This window comes from Euphorbia lathyris, chromosome 1, assembly GCF_963576675.1.
Source record: "Euphorbia lathyris chromosome 1, ddEupLath1.1, whole genome shotgun sequence".
NCBI lineage: Eukaryota > Viridiplantae > Streptophyta > Magnoliopsida > Malpighiales > Euphorbiaceae > Euphorbia > Euphorbia lathyris.
This window is the reverse complement of record NC_088910.1, coordinates 17,955,433-17,971,931: the sequence shown is the minus strand read 5'-3', so window position 1 is coordinate 17,971,931 and position 16,499 is coordinate 17,955,433. Positions and strand designations below refer to the sequence as shown.

At 33.5% G+C, this 16,499-nt stretch overlaps 1 protein-coding gene across 2 annotated transcripts; it reads right to left on the bottom strand.

Annotated features, from left to right (window-relative positions):
• Positions 1-1,237: 1,237 nt before the first annotated feature.
• Positions 1,238-6,583, bottom strand: LOC136223442 (hexokinase-3-like). 2 transcript variants are annotated; one of them, XM_066011439.1, is made up of 9 exons: positions 5,973-6,583; positions 3,790-3,940; positions 3,478-3,660; positions 3,115-3,189; positions 2,653-2,811; positions 2,457-2,555; positions 2,248-2,375; positions 1,904-1,985; positions 1,238-1,808 (listed from the first exon to the last, which is right to left on the bottom strand). In XM_066011439.1, the coding sequence occupies exons 1-9, from the start codon at positions 6,242-6,244 to the stop codon at positions 1,422-1,424; spliced, it is 1,536 nt and encodes a 511-aa protein (XP_065867511.1). In that variant the 5' UTR covers positions 6,245-6,583; the 3' UTR covers positions 1,238-1,421. The 2 variants fall into 2 exon arrangements, with proteins under 2 accessions (XP_065867511.1, XP_065867520.1); XM_066011448.1 differs by having other exon boundaries at positions 2,653-2,808; positions 5,973-6,582.
• Positions 6,584-16,499: the final 9,916 nt, after the last annotated feature.

Below are 16,499 nucleotides of genomic sequence, written 5' to 3'. Positions count from 1 at the left end.
TCGCAGCAACCGTTGAATGCGCTTGCTTTACAATGGTTAAGATAGGCAGATGTGACACCAATTATTGTTTCACATCATAACTCCAACAATTATTGTTTCACATCATAACTCCAACAATGGACAGGTCAATCCAACAAAGGTACTGCCATTGGAATTAGAGGTGGCGCCGACCAACAACACATGGTAGATTATAGTGCTAGACAACAAAGGTGGGAAAAACACACCACATTGTTACACGATACGAAATCGACACATAATTTTTAGTATTTGAATTTAACTTAATAGATAATATGTCACTTTTGGATTGACACAAAAATCACATGCAAATTTTTAGATTTAGTTAGGATTGATATATTAATCCGAAAATAACACAAATATTTAAAAATATTGTTATATTCTCACGCATTTTTATGTCACTTTATTAATAAATATAATAAAATTATATTTATTTTTTTAATAGAGAATAAAATTATAATTATTACTCGCAAATACGATTCGGAACTCCTAAATTGTTATAAACGTTTTACAAGACCCCTTAACATGATAATAATAGACTTTTCGATGATTAGTATCTATGTGATCAAAAACCGTACTACATAATCATTAAAGTCCATGTAATCAAAACGTAACATACTAATATAAAAATGACATAAAATACTTAAAAATAGTACAGTAAAACCTCTATATAGGAATACACTTGGGACCGGACTATTTGTATAACAATTGAGAGGTTATTCCTATATAGAGGTTGGTATAACAAAGACTCTCAGCACTTGGGACCAAACTTTTGTATAACAATTGGGAGGTTATTCTAATATAGAGTATTCCTATATAGAGGTTCTACTGTATCATATCTTTTTATATTTTTAAAATATATGTATAACAAAATTACATGTAACCCAAAAACACGACACGAAATCGACACTAACCCGAACGGATTAACACAATTGCGACATAAAAGCTTTTGAATTGGGATTGGGTTTACACTTTTCAACACGAATGACTCGAGCACGATAATTGTCGGGTCTATTAGACAACTCTACCTTGTGCCTTAGGGATCGATATCCTTCTACCATACTCCTTGAGTAATACATGATCTATATGTTTCACATAACTATACATAATATAAATACAACAAAAATTAATCACATGGTTAATTTCATTTCTTAATAAACAAATTAAGATTTTTCACATTTGACATATACAACAGACCTACAAAGAACCAAAAATCAACAAATAGAGTAAAAATAATAATACTATTAATAATAATAATTAAGGGCATGATACAATGAGACCCATTAGGCAAAGATGACATTTTGAAGACAAACCCTTTTAATATATGGAAAAGAATTCTACATTTACAGGGAGGGGGGGCTATATGTATATATATATATATATATAATATGTAAATAAATATATATTTATAGCAACTGTACCGTATCCACACTGTAGGATGAATATGATGCAGCAAGTAGAGCTGCTCCTATGCCTGATCCTTCTTCTGAGACTTTAAGAATTACGTGTTGAGCGATTTCTTCCCCCAATATTTCATTCAAGGCTTCGTGTATGTACTCCCTGAACATCATGTAACTTGTATACAGAGTCCCTTCGACTGCCACGACCGTTCTTCTCATCTTTACGTCACTTCTGCTGCTTCCTCTTCCACCCGTGATGCCTCCTGTTCCATCCCGCCCGATTTTCTTTAAGATTCCCACTATGCCAGCAGATACCAATCGAGCAGCTCTTCGGGTCACCACATCACATATCCTTGCAACAAGTTTTCTGACCTTCAATGGAACTTCTTGGATCTGAAACAAAACCAGCATACAGCAAATTGAGAAGAATATTACTTTGTCGTCCTATAATATAAGAGAATAATAAGACAAGCATGTGAGGCATCTACCTCGAGAATTTCTCGTAAGATTCTAGCTACTTCCTTCAGATCAGGAGAGTCATCTTCATGCATCTGAGTCACATGAGGAGTTCTGCAGTAACATAAAACCTTGTCAACGGGAAGGATTAAAAAGCTTCAAGAGATGATAAAATCTAAACGTAAAACGGAAAACAATTGCAAGCATCTGATTGCATCAGAAGCTAAATTTTGAACCTACAGACTCCAGCACAGAATAAACAATAAATCAATTCCAGTGATTATACTACTCAGGGTGAGGGAGTGAATGTGTATAAGAATGCAAAATGTGTGTCTATATGTATTTGGAAGAGAGAGAGAGAGAGAGAGAGGTGTACCGCAGCACAAAGGGGACCAACAACCTAGAAGAAACCGGTCCAAAGATATCAGATTCATGGGACATTCTGAGAATCACTCTTCTAACAATGTCACCCAGATACAGTCCCGATATCATTTTCTCAAAACCCTGCAGCACAATCAGGAAAGGTGTAACTGGTTTGCATATGATCATACATAATCCACAAGAAAATGAGAAAGGGCTCCTTACCTGATCATTGGGATTAGGGCTTTCAGCATCCAAATCAATATCATAAGAAGTTCTTGGCAAATGTGATGACCAAAAATTTCCCCATTCCATGTTAACCACCTGATTAGAAGACAGAATTGAATTGCATGAATATATCACGACTACAGCACTTCTTTTGAGACAAAAATGGGATTGATTGAGACATAAGAAAGGATACCATGCCTCCAGAAGTTGTAAGCAGGCCTTGACACTTTATAATTGCATCTGATCGCTCTAGATAGCAAGCATTAGTACCCGTTCCAATTATTACTGCTGCAACTGTGTCAGCATCATGATAATGTTCAAGTGCTAGAGTCCCCACAGTATCATTCACCTGCTTAAAACAAAATAGATAATTATGGTTTTTCATTCTCGTGTTGTATAAATATAATCAGTTTTGTCTGCAGAATATCGAGAAAATTATTAGATCCCAATAGCAGTCTAATTTTCAGAAATGAAGTTTCTAACTAGGTCCAACTGTTGACCGAAAAAATTAGCAAACATCATACAGCAATAGAGTATTAAAACCTACGCCACCATAGATGATATTATACTGAATTGATTATATGCAAATTCAGCGGAAGAACAATAACTTAGAAAACTATATTTGTGCTTCAGGAAACAAAAGTGCTCTGCTCACCAGTACAGCCACCTGCATCTCTAAACCATTTCTGATCAGTCCTGCTTGTAAGCATTCAACAACTTCTCTTCCAACCTATAAAAATAAATTCAACGCACTAGTAAACATATGTACTTCCACTTACAAAAAGAGGGATCAAAGAAGAAATTATAAAAAAACAGTGACTCGAATAAAATGTTAACATAAAACACAGTAACTATTTCAAAGCTGGAACACATTGACTTTTGTCTGCTACTTTGACGAGGATAAAAACAATTTCTTTACTACAGACAAGGAAAATGCAGTAAGCAGTTATATCAAGTTCCATGAAGTTTCCTAATGTAAACACCATGGTGATATATAGTCAAATATCGTTCAACTAACCATGTTTTCAATATGTAATCCTTTTGTCCACTTGATGAGGGTCCCTGAATTAATAGATGTCTGTTTAACTGGAAAAGAGAATGTGAATCCAAGTTCCCTTGTTCTAACTGAAGCAAACTCAGAACCATTTTCATCTTTTTCAACAAACTGTTTTAAGGCTGATCCTATAAAGTCAAAAAGATCCTGCAGCAAACAAGTAAATATTAATTCCCTTTATGTAAGTACGCAATGCGATCTACTTTTCCAAATTTCTTTTCCAGTTAAATCATGGTCAAATAAATTACGAAATACATGCAGTACAAACTCAGTCACCTCACTAGTGCTTGTCATCAAGTGCCCAGGAATAGCCTGTAGTTCCACATCTTTTGACATAATTGAGGACCTTCTACCTCCTAGCTGAACCCGCAACATCCTAATATTTACACTCCCAAGATCTAGAGCATAATATGTTCCTATTTCTCCCCTGGTAACAACATGAAAAAACATTAGCATAAAACCAGATAAACAAATTTAACTCAAGATACACATACGAGCAGTTTTTAGTCATTCACATCCTTCCCAAACAAAACAAGGGGTTGACCATCAGTCAAAGCATAGGATGAACATAAGCCTGTTTACTAAAACTACCAAAATAATTCATAGCAGACAATGCATTAGTCTTATGAAACTGCAATAGACTGTGAACAGTAATTTAATAAGGAATCAAGACAGTGCAGATCAGGAAAAGTTATTGTAGCACGAAAGAAAAATCCAATTCACTTTGAGAAGAGGACAGAAAAAAAAATAGCAAATTCAACACCACAAACAGTTAAAACTGCATAATTATAGATAGATGCAGGATTAGTAACTTACTATAGACAGATGTTCCAAAATAACTAGTAAGTTAGAAAATTTTATCTACAAAGATCACGGCGATGATCTTATCAATCCTTTCAATTGTCAAGCATGTCATATTAGATCCTCAACTTCAAATTCCAAATGCATGGCAAGCATCTCCAATTATCAAAAAGTAACTTCAAATAAAAACGCAAAGCACGGGAACATAACCTCACACAAATGGTGTAATTTGTCAATAGGTTAAACTCCTTTGACTAAGACCTCCAAAATGATAAGCATCGCCAAAACATCAAAATTTAACACCTATATTGGCAATTTATGAATAGAGTAGAGATCCTCATAGAGAGAGCTTCCCACATGTCAACAAGAAAGTTCGCTTCTAGAGCTTACAAACTCAGAACCCCAATTATTCAAGCACAATACAGTATCTATTTCGTTCCACACCCATATCTCAACCATTGAATTAGATCTACCCAGTAGGATTAAGGATAACTAAAAGTACCATTGTTAACCAGCATAAGATTTGTTAATTTTGCATGATGAATGTAATGAATTCTGCTAGTTTAACTTTCACATGGTAATATCACCCATAAAATAGGATCAACAAGAAAAAAATTGACACCATACTGATAACCACATAAGATTTGTCAACTTCCAATGTGTGTGTGTGATGCAGATTTTGCTCATTTATTCTTTCACACATGCAATGCTGGCTACATAAAGGAGAACAAACATATTCCATTTGAGGTACGTAACACACTACATTTCTTGAACAGTTCAAACACACTTAAAAGGGAATAGACAAACAGAACCGTTGAGATTCTATTAACCTTGTGGTTCAAGTGTTGCAGCAAAAATATTCCAACTCATCCAGTGAAAAAGTTTGGTGTATCATATCGTCAAGAAAGGAAGGGGGAAAAAAGTTCATTTATCACAGTGACAAATGTCAAAGAAAAAAGACACGCAAAGTAAATACTTCAATAAATAACCCCAATTCCAAAACAGTGTGTCAGTATCATCCAAATTAAATATACACAACTGTAGGAGGGGAAAACATTGAAGAAGCCTTTATATATTGAAACAAAGCTAGAGTCAAAATTAAGATGAAGCACACGCACAGTATAACAAGGGTAGACATTGAAACAGGGGAAAAAATAAAATGGCAACAGACTATCAATTGTAAAAAGAAACAAACAGACGAGAAAGGGTAAGAAAATGCAACAAAACAGCAAACGATGTGGACACGATAAGTCCGTACAAATGAAATTGATATTCAGATGGAAGGGCATGTGTAGAAGGAAAATTAAACAACGTAACAAAAGTAACAAGCAAAGAAGATCAAATGACGCAACAATAACTCCTCCTTTCAATCCCCAAACCCCCAACCCCCAAAAAGAGATTAGTAGGTTGTACGAACATCATCAATAAACCAGAGAAAATAACCATTTCAATCATTCCCCTTCATTCCAACGCCAAAAAACAATCAATCAGCAATTAAAGAAAAGAGCCACTGGAAAGCCACACCTTTCCAAAACCAGAAAAAAACACATATTATCTCATCTCCCACCAATGACCAAACAACAAAAAACCCATTAGCCGAGAAATCCATGAAATTAGCATCATTCCTTCATCCGGCAAAGGATGGATAAGATTATTACCCAGTAGGTAAACGGTCCACAAAAGTGAGCAACATTTTGAGCTTTGAACCTCCTTCAGAAGCCAAACCAGCATGCATCTCGACAGCCATAGCATCAACTACTTGTCTCAACCTCCCTACTGAAGTCTCACATGATTCCTCCAACTCTTTCAACACTCCCACTACTTTCTTCCACTTCTTCCTACTTCTCACCCTCCTCCCCACCACTACTCCGGCCACCGCACAAGCCACCGCCGCCACCCCAACCGCAACCCCCAGCACCACCCTTCCCATTACCACCACCCCCTATCTACGCACGCAACAATCAACACGAATAATCTCAAGCGCCGGAGCGCCGCCGTTTCATCGTGAAAGCTACTACTTTCCACACCCCGTAAATGACCTATTGTAAAAATCCTTAAAGGAAATAATAAAAGAAGAACAGCCGTTACGCTTCCGGCCGTTGATTTCCGGGCGGGCGTCGGGTTACCACCGGCGGAGGATGATCGACGGCGACAAACGCCGGTGTGCAGATGAACTGTTCGAGGAAAGTCGTAAAAGAGAGAATTAGTATATATTGTGTTTTTACGGAAAGAGAGAGAAAACAGGTCTTTGCGCTCACATGTGTTGGAATGCGAACTAAAAGGGTACTTATATAAGGTATAAAATGACAGATTTGCCCCCGGAGATTTTTTAAAATGACGGATTTGTTAGAGGATCTTTGGTGATTTTTTACCGTTTATGAAAGATTTTGAGGTTAATTGGAATTTTGACTCGTGCTTGGCTTTGTGGGGTTGGTGTGCATTTTTGTCACTAAATATTTTTAGATATTACAATTTTGAATTTTGATGATGATATAAAAGTTGGTTAACAAATTTTATTTTTTTAAATTGGGTTTGATTGTTTTGACCAAATTGATTAAGACATGTTGATTTGGGTTCATGCCAATTTAGCTATAAATATAAGTTTTAGAGAGTGTAAATTTACTCTACCCATAAAATCAATAGAAGAGGCAGCTTTAGTGGTACAGTGTCAGGTTAAAACTCTGTGTGACACCAAGAACTCATCGAATCCTTGGTCAGTCAATTTCTATCGAAATAGTCTATTTCCTTTAAGTATCAAGCATTCTGTCAATTCGTCTGTCGTTATTCCGTCTCGGGAATCTCTTTGTGTTTAAACCTCGCCTTATAAAGGGACACGCACTATCGACTAACTCTGGAACCCAAAATGTTTGTAGGGGTCCGAGGCATCTACCTCCTTTCACGAAAGGCGAATGCTCGACTCTCCTAATCCCTGGTGGATTAGGGTGGATCGCTTAAATCAGTACTGACAACAGGCACTAGCATCAAATCTCCGTCAATCTTTGGGCCAGTTGTCGGTACTGGTTTAAGCGATACACACTAGTCTACTAACGAGAGTCGGACATCCGGTCTTCGTGAAGGGAGTCGGATATCGTCGTAGAATGGACCCCTACGGATACTTTGGGCTCTACAGTTAGCGCATAGTGAGTATCTCTTTATAAGGCGGGGGGGATTAAACACAGAAAAACCCTCTAGAACGTAATACTGACAGATGAATTGATAGAATGCTTGAGGCTTAAATGAGATAGATCCCTCCGATAAAAATTGACTGACTGAGGATTTGGAGATTTCTCGACGCCGCACAAATAAAGGGTGTTCTTTCTCTTCAAATGAAGTGTGTAACTATTTTATTATTAAGTTACTATTTCTAGGTTTTTTATGTTAATAGTATATGATGTTAATGTTGGAAATAGGGCTAAGGTATAGCAGCGGAAATATAAAAATTTTAGCCTACTTCCTTTTAACCATAGGATCCGTTAATCGTTATTCCATATAAAGAGGGATAAGAAGATATACCTTTCGATGATCAATCTACCGTTGCAAACGAAGTGCCCACAACTTCAAAGGAGATGTAAACTGTTTACCAATCTGCCCCTATTCGAAACAGACATTCCAGACCTCCAAACAACAATCCCTTCGGTGGAAACGTAGAAGAATATGTCTAGAAGCTACTGTCCAAAAATCGCGACGATCCGACGGTTCAATCTCCGGTAATCCTCGAAATAGTGAACTGACCTGATGTAGGCGAAGAAAAACGAATTTCTCCCTTTTGATTGTTTTTCTTCTTTCGTGAACACGGTGAGGTTAAATTAGAATCAACCCTTATGAGATGTAACCAAAATAGATTACCTCTAATTAACCAACACAAGATCAAGGAGAAAGAGGGATGAATTAGATTAATCAATCGATGGAATGCCGAATGAATTCTTGTCCACGAACTTGGGGATGGGAATTCTTTTCTCTCTCTAACTAAGCAATTTCGAAAATCACTTGTAAGGGGGGAGGAATTAGTGTGTCGAAATTCATTAGGGTAGGGGTATATATATTAGGTTGTATCTAAACCTAGTTAGATAGGAATAGGTCACTTAATAGGAATCCAATTCAGAATAGGATTTCTAATTATTATCTTACTATATGTCTAATATAATTAGGATAATAATAAGTAATCTAGTTAGATAATAATAGGAGCATATTAATCTAATTAAAACTCCTACTTTAATTATCTCTTAATTAATTTAATTCATAATCCTAATCAAATTAGGATTAGTGGAATAAATTAATTCCTTCCCTAATCATATATATAAATTTCGACCCCCCTATCAATGTGGGCCTTACTGGGCTCAATTGGGCTTCCATCTATTAATCAGATCCATCTCTCTTTTGTTTCCAAGTCTTATGTGTGATCCATTAGGTCCTTACTACTTCTGGCCGTATGCAACTATTAAATTAATTTCTTCAAGAATTACATTTAATCCTTGCATAACGGAATGATGAACAGAGCATGTTATCGGCATGTCCGTAATCATTCCCCCAGAGTCCGTTAAGAAGACAGGTTGATTCTGCCGTTAACCCTTCCGTATTAGTTACGGTATAATACGATCCTTTATCAACTACATCCTTGAACTGAATCTTATGACTATGAGTAATGTCAAATCACATATAGCGAGACGTTCATTTTACTTGTTATTGGCCGAGTCAACTCAAAAGATAGGTTAAGTGAAATCCGAATTTCTACTCTTAAGCTATCACCTTGCAAGGGTTTAGAGTCGAGTCTTCCACAAGCGATCCTTGGATGTATCTCCCATTCCTCGGGAGTGATAAATGCTCAATCCAATGTATAACTACCCTGACATTACCTCCTGTGACACCCAACCTTTGCAGTTCACACCCCAGAGTCATCTCTGTTAAGGATCGTGGGACCACGCGATCAAAGTCTCACATTCAGTAATTCATGATGACCAATTAACATTCCTTTGAGTCTGAGGATTAGTTATACCTATTAATACCAATGAGATGAACAGGTGACAATGATGAATCTACCCATCCTGTTATCTCAAGTCGGATCCCCAATCCTAATGAACAACGTTTCACCGGATCTATGTAACTGTCCAGATATCTATATATGTGAAGCTTGTGAGATCAGCTTTCTGTCGGACAGAAGACATTGTTACATACAAGTCTCAACTGTGATATATCAATCCTAAATATATCACTTGACTTGGGGTGGTTTTAAGTTTATTAGTTTATTATAAAGTTTTGTCTCACTTCATGCTTGTATGAACACTTTATAATCACTTTAAACAAACTTACGGATTTCCTTTTATTAGACTTTATTTAGTGCTTAAAAGGGATTGCCTTTATATAGTTATAAAACATATATCTCATTACAACAAATGATATAAAGAACAATTCATTTACAATAAGTTTGTATCCTGCAACAATTGACTATAGGACACAAAACCCCAACATACTCCCACTTGGACTAAAGCCAATTGTTTCTAAAACTTATCCCAGTAGAAGTTAAATGACGATCATGTACTTTATGGGTTAAAGGCTTTGTTAACGGATCTGCAACGTTGTCCTCTGTAGGTACTCTTTCTATTCTCACATCTCCTCTAGCCACAATCTCTCTAATGATGTGGTATCGCTTTAGGTAGTGTTTGGATGCATTATGAGACCGTGGTTCCTTTGCTTGCGCAATGGCTCCATTGTTATCACAGTACAGAGTAATGGGATTGACAATGTCAGGCACCACTCCTAGTTCTGTAATGAACTTTCTAATCCAAACCGCTTCCTTTGCCGCTTCCGCAGCAGCGATGTACTCTGACTCGGTCGTAGAGAAAGCCACGCTTCCCTGCTTGGAACTCTTCCAACTGACCGCGCCCCCATTCAAGATAAACAGGTATCCTGATTGGGATTTAAAATCATTCTCATCTGTGAGATGACTAGCGTCTGAAAATCCTTCAATTTTCAGATCTCCTTCTCCGTACACTAGGAACATATCTTTAGTCCTTCTCAAGTACTTAAGAATGTTCTTGACGGCAATCCAATGCTCGTCTCCCGGATTCCCTTGGTAACGACTCGTTACTGATAACGCGAACGCTACGTCAGGTCTAGTGCATAGCATAGCATACATAATCGAACCGATCGCGCTGGCATACGGGACTACAGCCATGCGTCGTTTGTCATCATCAGTTTTAGGACATTGATGATTGTTTAACTTCACTCCATGCACCATGGGTAAGTTACCTCGTTTCGATTCAAGCATGCTAAACCGATTTAGCACCTTTTCAATGTATGTAGCCTGTGAAAGACCAAGCAGTCTACGCGATCTATCTCTATAGATCTTTATACCAAGTATATAGGCTGCTTCACCAAGGTCTTTCATTGAGAAGTTACCAGATAACCAAACATTTACCGATCTAAAGCTGATGCCAATTTTTCTCCCAAGCAAGTTTAATTGCGAAAATAGCGGCTCTCAATTCAGTCATATAAGCAAAAGAAGGGGAGGTAGAAAAAGCAAAACAGCCTTTGGGAAATCAATAACAATAATAATAATAATAATTGGATGTTTATAATGATATTTTCGATGATTATATGATCAAATCAAATTTGCAAATTTGAGTACATTATACTTTGAAACTACCATTTATTCGGAAGCTTTTAGCTTAGTGGCTGAGATCATACCTATAACTAGAGAGATCATCGGCTGATAGTTGTTGTTAATTTTAGTTATTTATTGTTATAGTTAATCATTTATTATTATAGTTAGTTGTTTGTCATTAGCGGATTAATTATTTGATAAAATTGTGATGAATTTTTTTATGTTAGTTTGTAAAATGTTTAATACGAGTGTAAATCAACAAATAAATTATAAAAAATCTATATAAATTAATAAAAAAACTTAAATAACCAAATAAAATTCAAAAATAATAATTTATTGAATGGACGAAAACTTTGTTTTTCGGCAATAATAATACAAATATATAAATAACGTTAAAGGAAAAATGTATTATCTAGACATAAAAATGAGATATTGAATAAAAAGTAAAAAGCAACTCCCAAAAATAAAACAAACATTGAATCTTCAATTAATAACTATATATATTAAATTTCTACCTAATAGAATGAACATTAAACTCGATTAAAAACAAATGACTTATATTATCAATGTGTAACATAGTGGTCATGTTTCGTAAAGAAATGTTTGGAATAAATTTAGAAGTTTTGATTACTTTTAAAATTTTAAGTAGTTAAAAACTCTAATAATAATATTTGGTGAAAATAATTTTAAAAAATGGATAAAGTTCGAACCTTTAATTTTGAAAAATTCATTTTAAAAGCTTTTTAATCAAGGATTGAATATTTATTTTGAAAGTTTTTTTTATCCTTAGTTATCACCATTATCTAATAAAAATAAACATTTTTTATAGTGTTTTGTGCTCGGTAGATTTTTTTTTTCAAACTTATTTGAGAAAATATTAACACAATTATCGATTTCTTTATATAAATTTATTTTTACACTTGCATTTTGAATGCTATTTTGCTAAAAACTATTTCAAAAACAAACTCATAACATATTACTTGAAATAATCATTTTATATGGATGATATCATAAATTGTCATCAAATTGCTTTTATGTCTTTATCTATTGAAATTTCTTATAAAATTTGTTTTATTCAACTAGAATTGTATTCAATATTTATAACTATTAAAAAAGAGAAAATAATAGTAATAAACAAATAATTATTTTATTTGTTATTTTACTTAAATAGGTATTAGGATCCGTTTGTTTTACCTACTGTTTGTTGTTGCTGTTTGCTGCTTGCTGTTACTAGTTGTTGTTTGTTGTTACGGTTTGCTGTTTGCTGTTGGAAAAAGCTGTTTTTCCAAAAATCATAGATTCTCTGCTTTTGTAAAAGGATGATTTTCGGGTGTAAAAAGCAAACAAGAGGTCACTAACCAAATACCTAATGCTGCTTTTCAAGTGTAAAAGACAAACAGGAGCACGAAAATGAGCACTCAAACACTCCCAAGGTAATAAACAGATTTACACAAACTACTAACAAAAAAAGCAACTAACAGTTAGTATAATTAGCTAAATTTTATTTTACAAATATATTTGGTATACATATAGAAAAAAGTCTTAATACATCAAAAGTTCTCTAAACTTGTCCAATCAAAAGTTTGATTGGTCTCTGAATTTACATGATATCTCATTAGCTCTATCAACTTGCTTAAAATAATATATTGATCATTTGAATTTATTTAAAATAACTTATTGACCCTTTGAACTTGCTTACAGTGATCCATTTGCTTCTTGAATTTATTTAAAATGATATAATTATAATTTATAATGACTTAATTCGTGATTTTAAGTCTTTAAAACAAATTAACTTTATATTTTGTACATTTTTATGGTATTATTATAGATTGAGAGATTTAATTATGATACTTTAAGTAAATTTATAGAACTAATAAGACATCATATAAGTTTAAGGAGTCAATCAAGTTGTTTCGACAAGTTAAGTGAGAACTAATGTACATTAAGCAAAAAAAAAAAAAATAGTAGACTCCATGATTCTTAGAAAATAGAGAATAACTTGTCATAAATTATAATGTAATTATGCAAATAAACTTGATTTTTATTGAAAGATTAAGGATTTCATTATTTTATTTTATTTTAAAAATGAAATAGCAAAGGACAAATATGCAAATGGAAAGGGTAAATGAGTAATGAACAATTGGATTAAAAGAGAGAGAGAGAGAGAGAGAGAGAAAGGTGTTGGGGTTGCCATAATTTCAGAGACAGCTGCATTCTGAATACGAAAAACAAAAAGGCCATCAAACGGCGACGCTAGCTGCGTATCTGCCCGTACTTGCCAGCTGTGTCCCTTCTCATTCCAGCTGTGCTCCCCCCTTTCCTTTTCCTTTTCATTTTCCACATTTTCCATAACATATACCCATTATTAATATCTGCCTTCATATATCTCCACCCCTATATTTGGATCAAAAAAAGGGCCTGATTTTGTACCCGACCTAATGTTTTATTAGCCATCTAAACTTAATTAAAGTAATATAATTATATTTCTAAATTTAAATAGCACACATCAAATATGAAATATATCTCACTTTAAACAAGTTCAATAGACTGAGTCATTATTATAAACAAGTTATTAAACAAATTCAGGTCATCAATATATTAATTTAGAACATCAATTTATTTTTCTACAAATAGGGATGAGTACGATTCGGTACAATTTGAAGATTTGAAAATCTCCAAAATTATATCTAATAAAGTCAATGGTAAATCTGGTTTGGTCATAAAAAAAGTCAATGGTTCAATTAGGTTCTGTTTCTAGAATCTCCAATATATTTACTTGGTAATATTAAGAAATTAAAAATCTCTAGAATTGTAATTAATCAAGTCAGTAATACAATTCGGTTCGGCGCTGAAAATAAAAGTCAACAATTCAATCAAATTCTGAATCTGTTTATTCAACTATTTAATCTGGTTCAACAATCTCCATAATCCAAGCTCACCCCTACTTACAAATAGGGGGAAAAAATCACGAGTCTAAATAAATTACGAATAAAAAGACGTTTGATAATTGGCCACTAACATTGATAACTAGTAGAGTCAAATCTAATCTTTCCTCATAATAACACAATAAATAAGTTTAAAAATATTAAACTATCTTTTCAAAAAAAAAAAAAATATTAAACTATATTTGGTCTTTAAGAGTATTGTTTGTCTTATATCTTGTATTATTTTATGGTTGCAATTAGTAAATCTAAACTTTATAGTAATAGTTTAGCTTCAGCATGTGGATTTGAGAGATTATGCATAAAATTATAAATGCAAAACAAGAAAAACAAGTGCCTAAATTTTTTCAAAGAAAACCCATAAACTCATATATATATATTTGCAGTGGTGGTGGAGCCAAGATTTAATATTTAGAGCTAATTTTAACTCTATATTTTGTGGTAATTTTTTTAAAGTGCAGTTCGTTAGAGTTAGACAAATTTATTTTAGCATCCAACATGATAAAAAAAACTTCGTTTTTGATGTGGTGATTAAAAAATTAAAAGTGACTAACGGAAAAGGCATAGACATAATTAATTTTATGTATGCTAAATGTTGGTTTTCTAAATTAAGACCCCTAAATTTTTATTATTGGTGTGTTAAATGCTAAAAAATTAAAAGTACTAAGTCTAAAAGAAGCATATATATTTAATATTTTATAGATCTAACATTAATTTTTTAAACATTATATCACTTTTATCTTTTTTTATCCTTAATTATGAATTTTTTATAATTTTCATAAAATAAAATTTAATTTTATAATTATTTTTTATAGTTCCAAAAGTTTAAAAATTAATTTTGAAAAAAAAAAATATTTCAAAAAGTTAAGAAATAAAGGAACTAATTGATAATAATATAGTCATGTAGGAAAAAAAATAAATAGATACATAATAGCCAACAAAAAAAAATGAGATTTAAGGGATTTAAACTTATGACCTTTTATAATAAAATATATCTTTTAATCAGTTCAATTATTTTAAACCATTGAAATTATACTACAAACACATTTTAATAGACTAAAATTAGAGGGGGTTCCAAACGAATTTTACTAAAGGGTGAAATTGGTGGTCGAAAGGACCGGAACCTCCTGAACTCTGGGTTGGATCCACCACTATATATTCATAAGTTTTATAATGATTTGACATTAATAGTATTACTAGTTGGTACATATATGTACTACAAAATAATAATATTATAACGTGTTATTTTTTATTCTTTAAATTAATATATTTTTTAAAAACTGGATTTTATTTTTGAGATTTGTAATAAATCTGAACTGTAGGATTTAAGAAGGGAGCAGAAATGAATGATCGCAGCCGTAACTTTTGCAAACTGTTAATGAAAGTAAAAAGGAGTTGACTCGCTAAAACCGAGCCTGCAATTTGTGTTTATTTTAAGCACATGCTTTGTAGAATTCTTGTTTTTCTTTTTAAAATAAAAAAGAAAGAGAATTGAGTGGGTCGGGTGACCCGGATCCACTCTATTCGGTGGGCCCCACTGAAATTGGCTATTTTGGATAATTATTTATTTATTTTGATCCAATTTCATTAATTTGAAGTTTTTATTTCGTTCCACCGATTGAGTTTGACTACTGCTTGACCAAGAATGATCATGACTATTGAGTAAGAAAAATAGACCTTTTTCTATGTTCTTAATTAGTACATGTATTTTTTATTTGTTATGTCCATTAATTACAAAAAGAGAATAGATTGATAATTAATTATTTTATAATAATAATAATAATAATTAATAATACGTGATATTATACGAAATAATGTATATAAATACATACATACATCAAATGAGCCATTAGATTAAACTAAATGATATCGCTCTTCCTCATGCATGTGGACTTGGAAGACATCTGAATCCAACTTAGATTAGATCCATCAATCCCGCCTAGGATTAAGGAAACACAAATCAGGTACAATACAAATTATCTAAAATACTTTCAGATGTCTTTCTAGAAATCTAAGAAAAACATCATTTGACAAATCTACTATTGGACATCCTATAAATACGACTTAACCGCTATAATCAAGGTATATACACATATTTATTGCAATTATTCTCAATTACTTAGTACTTTACCATGTACTATTTTAACTTAGGCATCGATGTGGTGTCGCCTGTCAATAGCCTCACGTTGATAATCTTTCTGTCCTACCTCAAGCACTGGAAAGATCACATCAGCCAATGGCGTACTACCTCACATATTCTCTCGTACCAAATTAGTGCAGTGAGCATGGATTAAACTAGAAATGATCATGCCTCATCAAGAAAGCACAACTAACCCAACATCCTCAAATAACCCAAAACCTTCCTTCAGAAAACCTCAGAGATCGATCAACATATTGGGGAATGTTTAAGATCCATGAAACCTTCCAACATAGAATTTGCGAACCGCATCACTAAGCAACTCCTTTATACCATGAGCACAATTCAGCAAGCCACAAACGAGCAACCAACCACAATGGCAGAACTAGAGAAAAAACTAATTGTAACAGAAGAGGCAATTAGATTACAAAGATCCAAAGTTTCACGGCCTGCTCCACTAGGCGAAACATGGGTCGTAATTGTTCACAAAGGAGGAATATATCTT

Excerpts from the sequence above, each read along its gene's own strand:
- LOC136223442 (XM_066011439.1), bottom strand. The coding sequence starts at position 6,244 with ATGGGAAGGGTGGTGCTGGGGGTTGCGGTTGGGGTGGCGGCGGTGGCT. Across the intron at positions 2,812-3,114 it reads AGATGCAGGTGGCTGTACTG|CAGGTGAATGATACTGTGGG; the intron begins GTGAGCAGAGCA and ends TTTTGTTTTAAG. Across the intron at positions 2,376-2,456 it reads GCCCTAATCCCAATGATCAG|GGTTTTGAGAAAATGATATC; the intron begins GTAAGGAGCCCT and ends ATTGTGCTGCAG.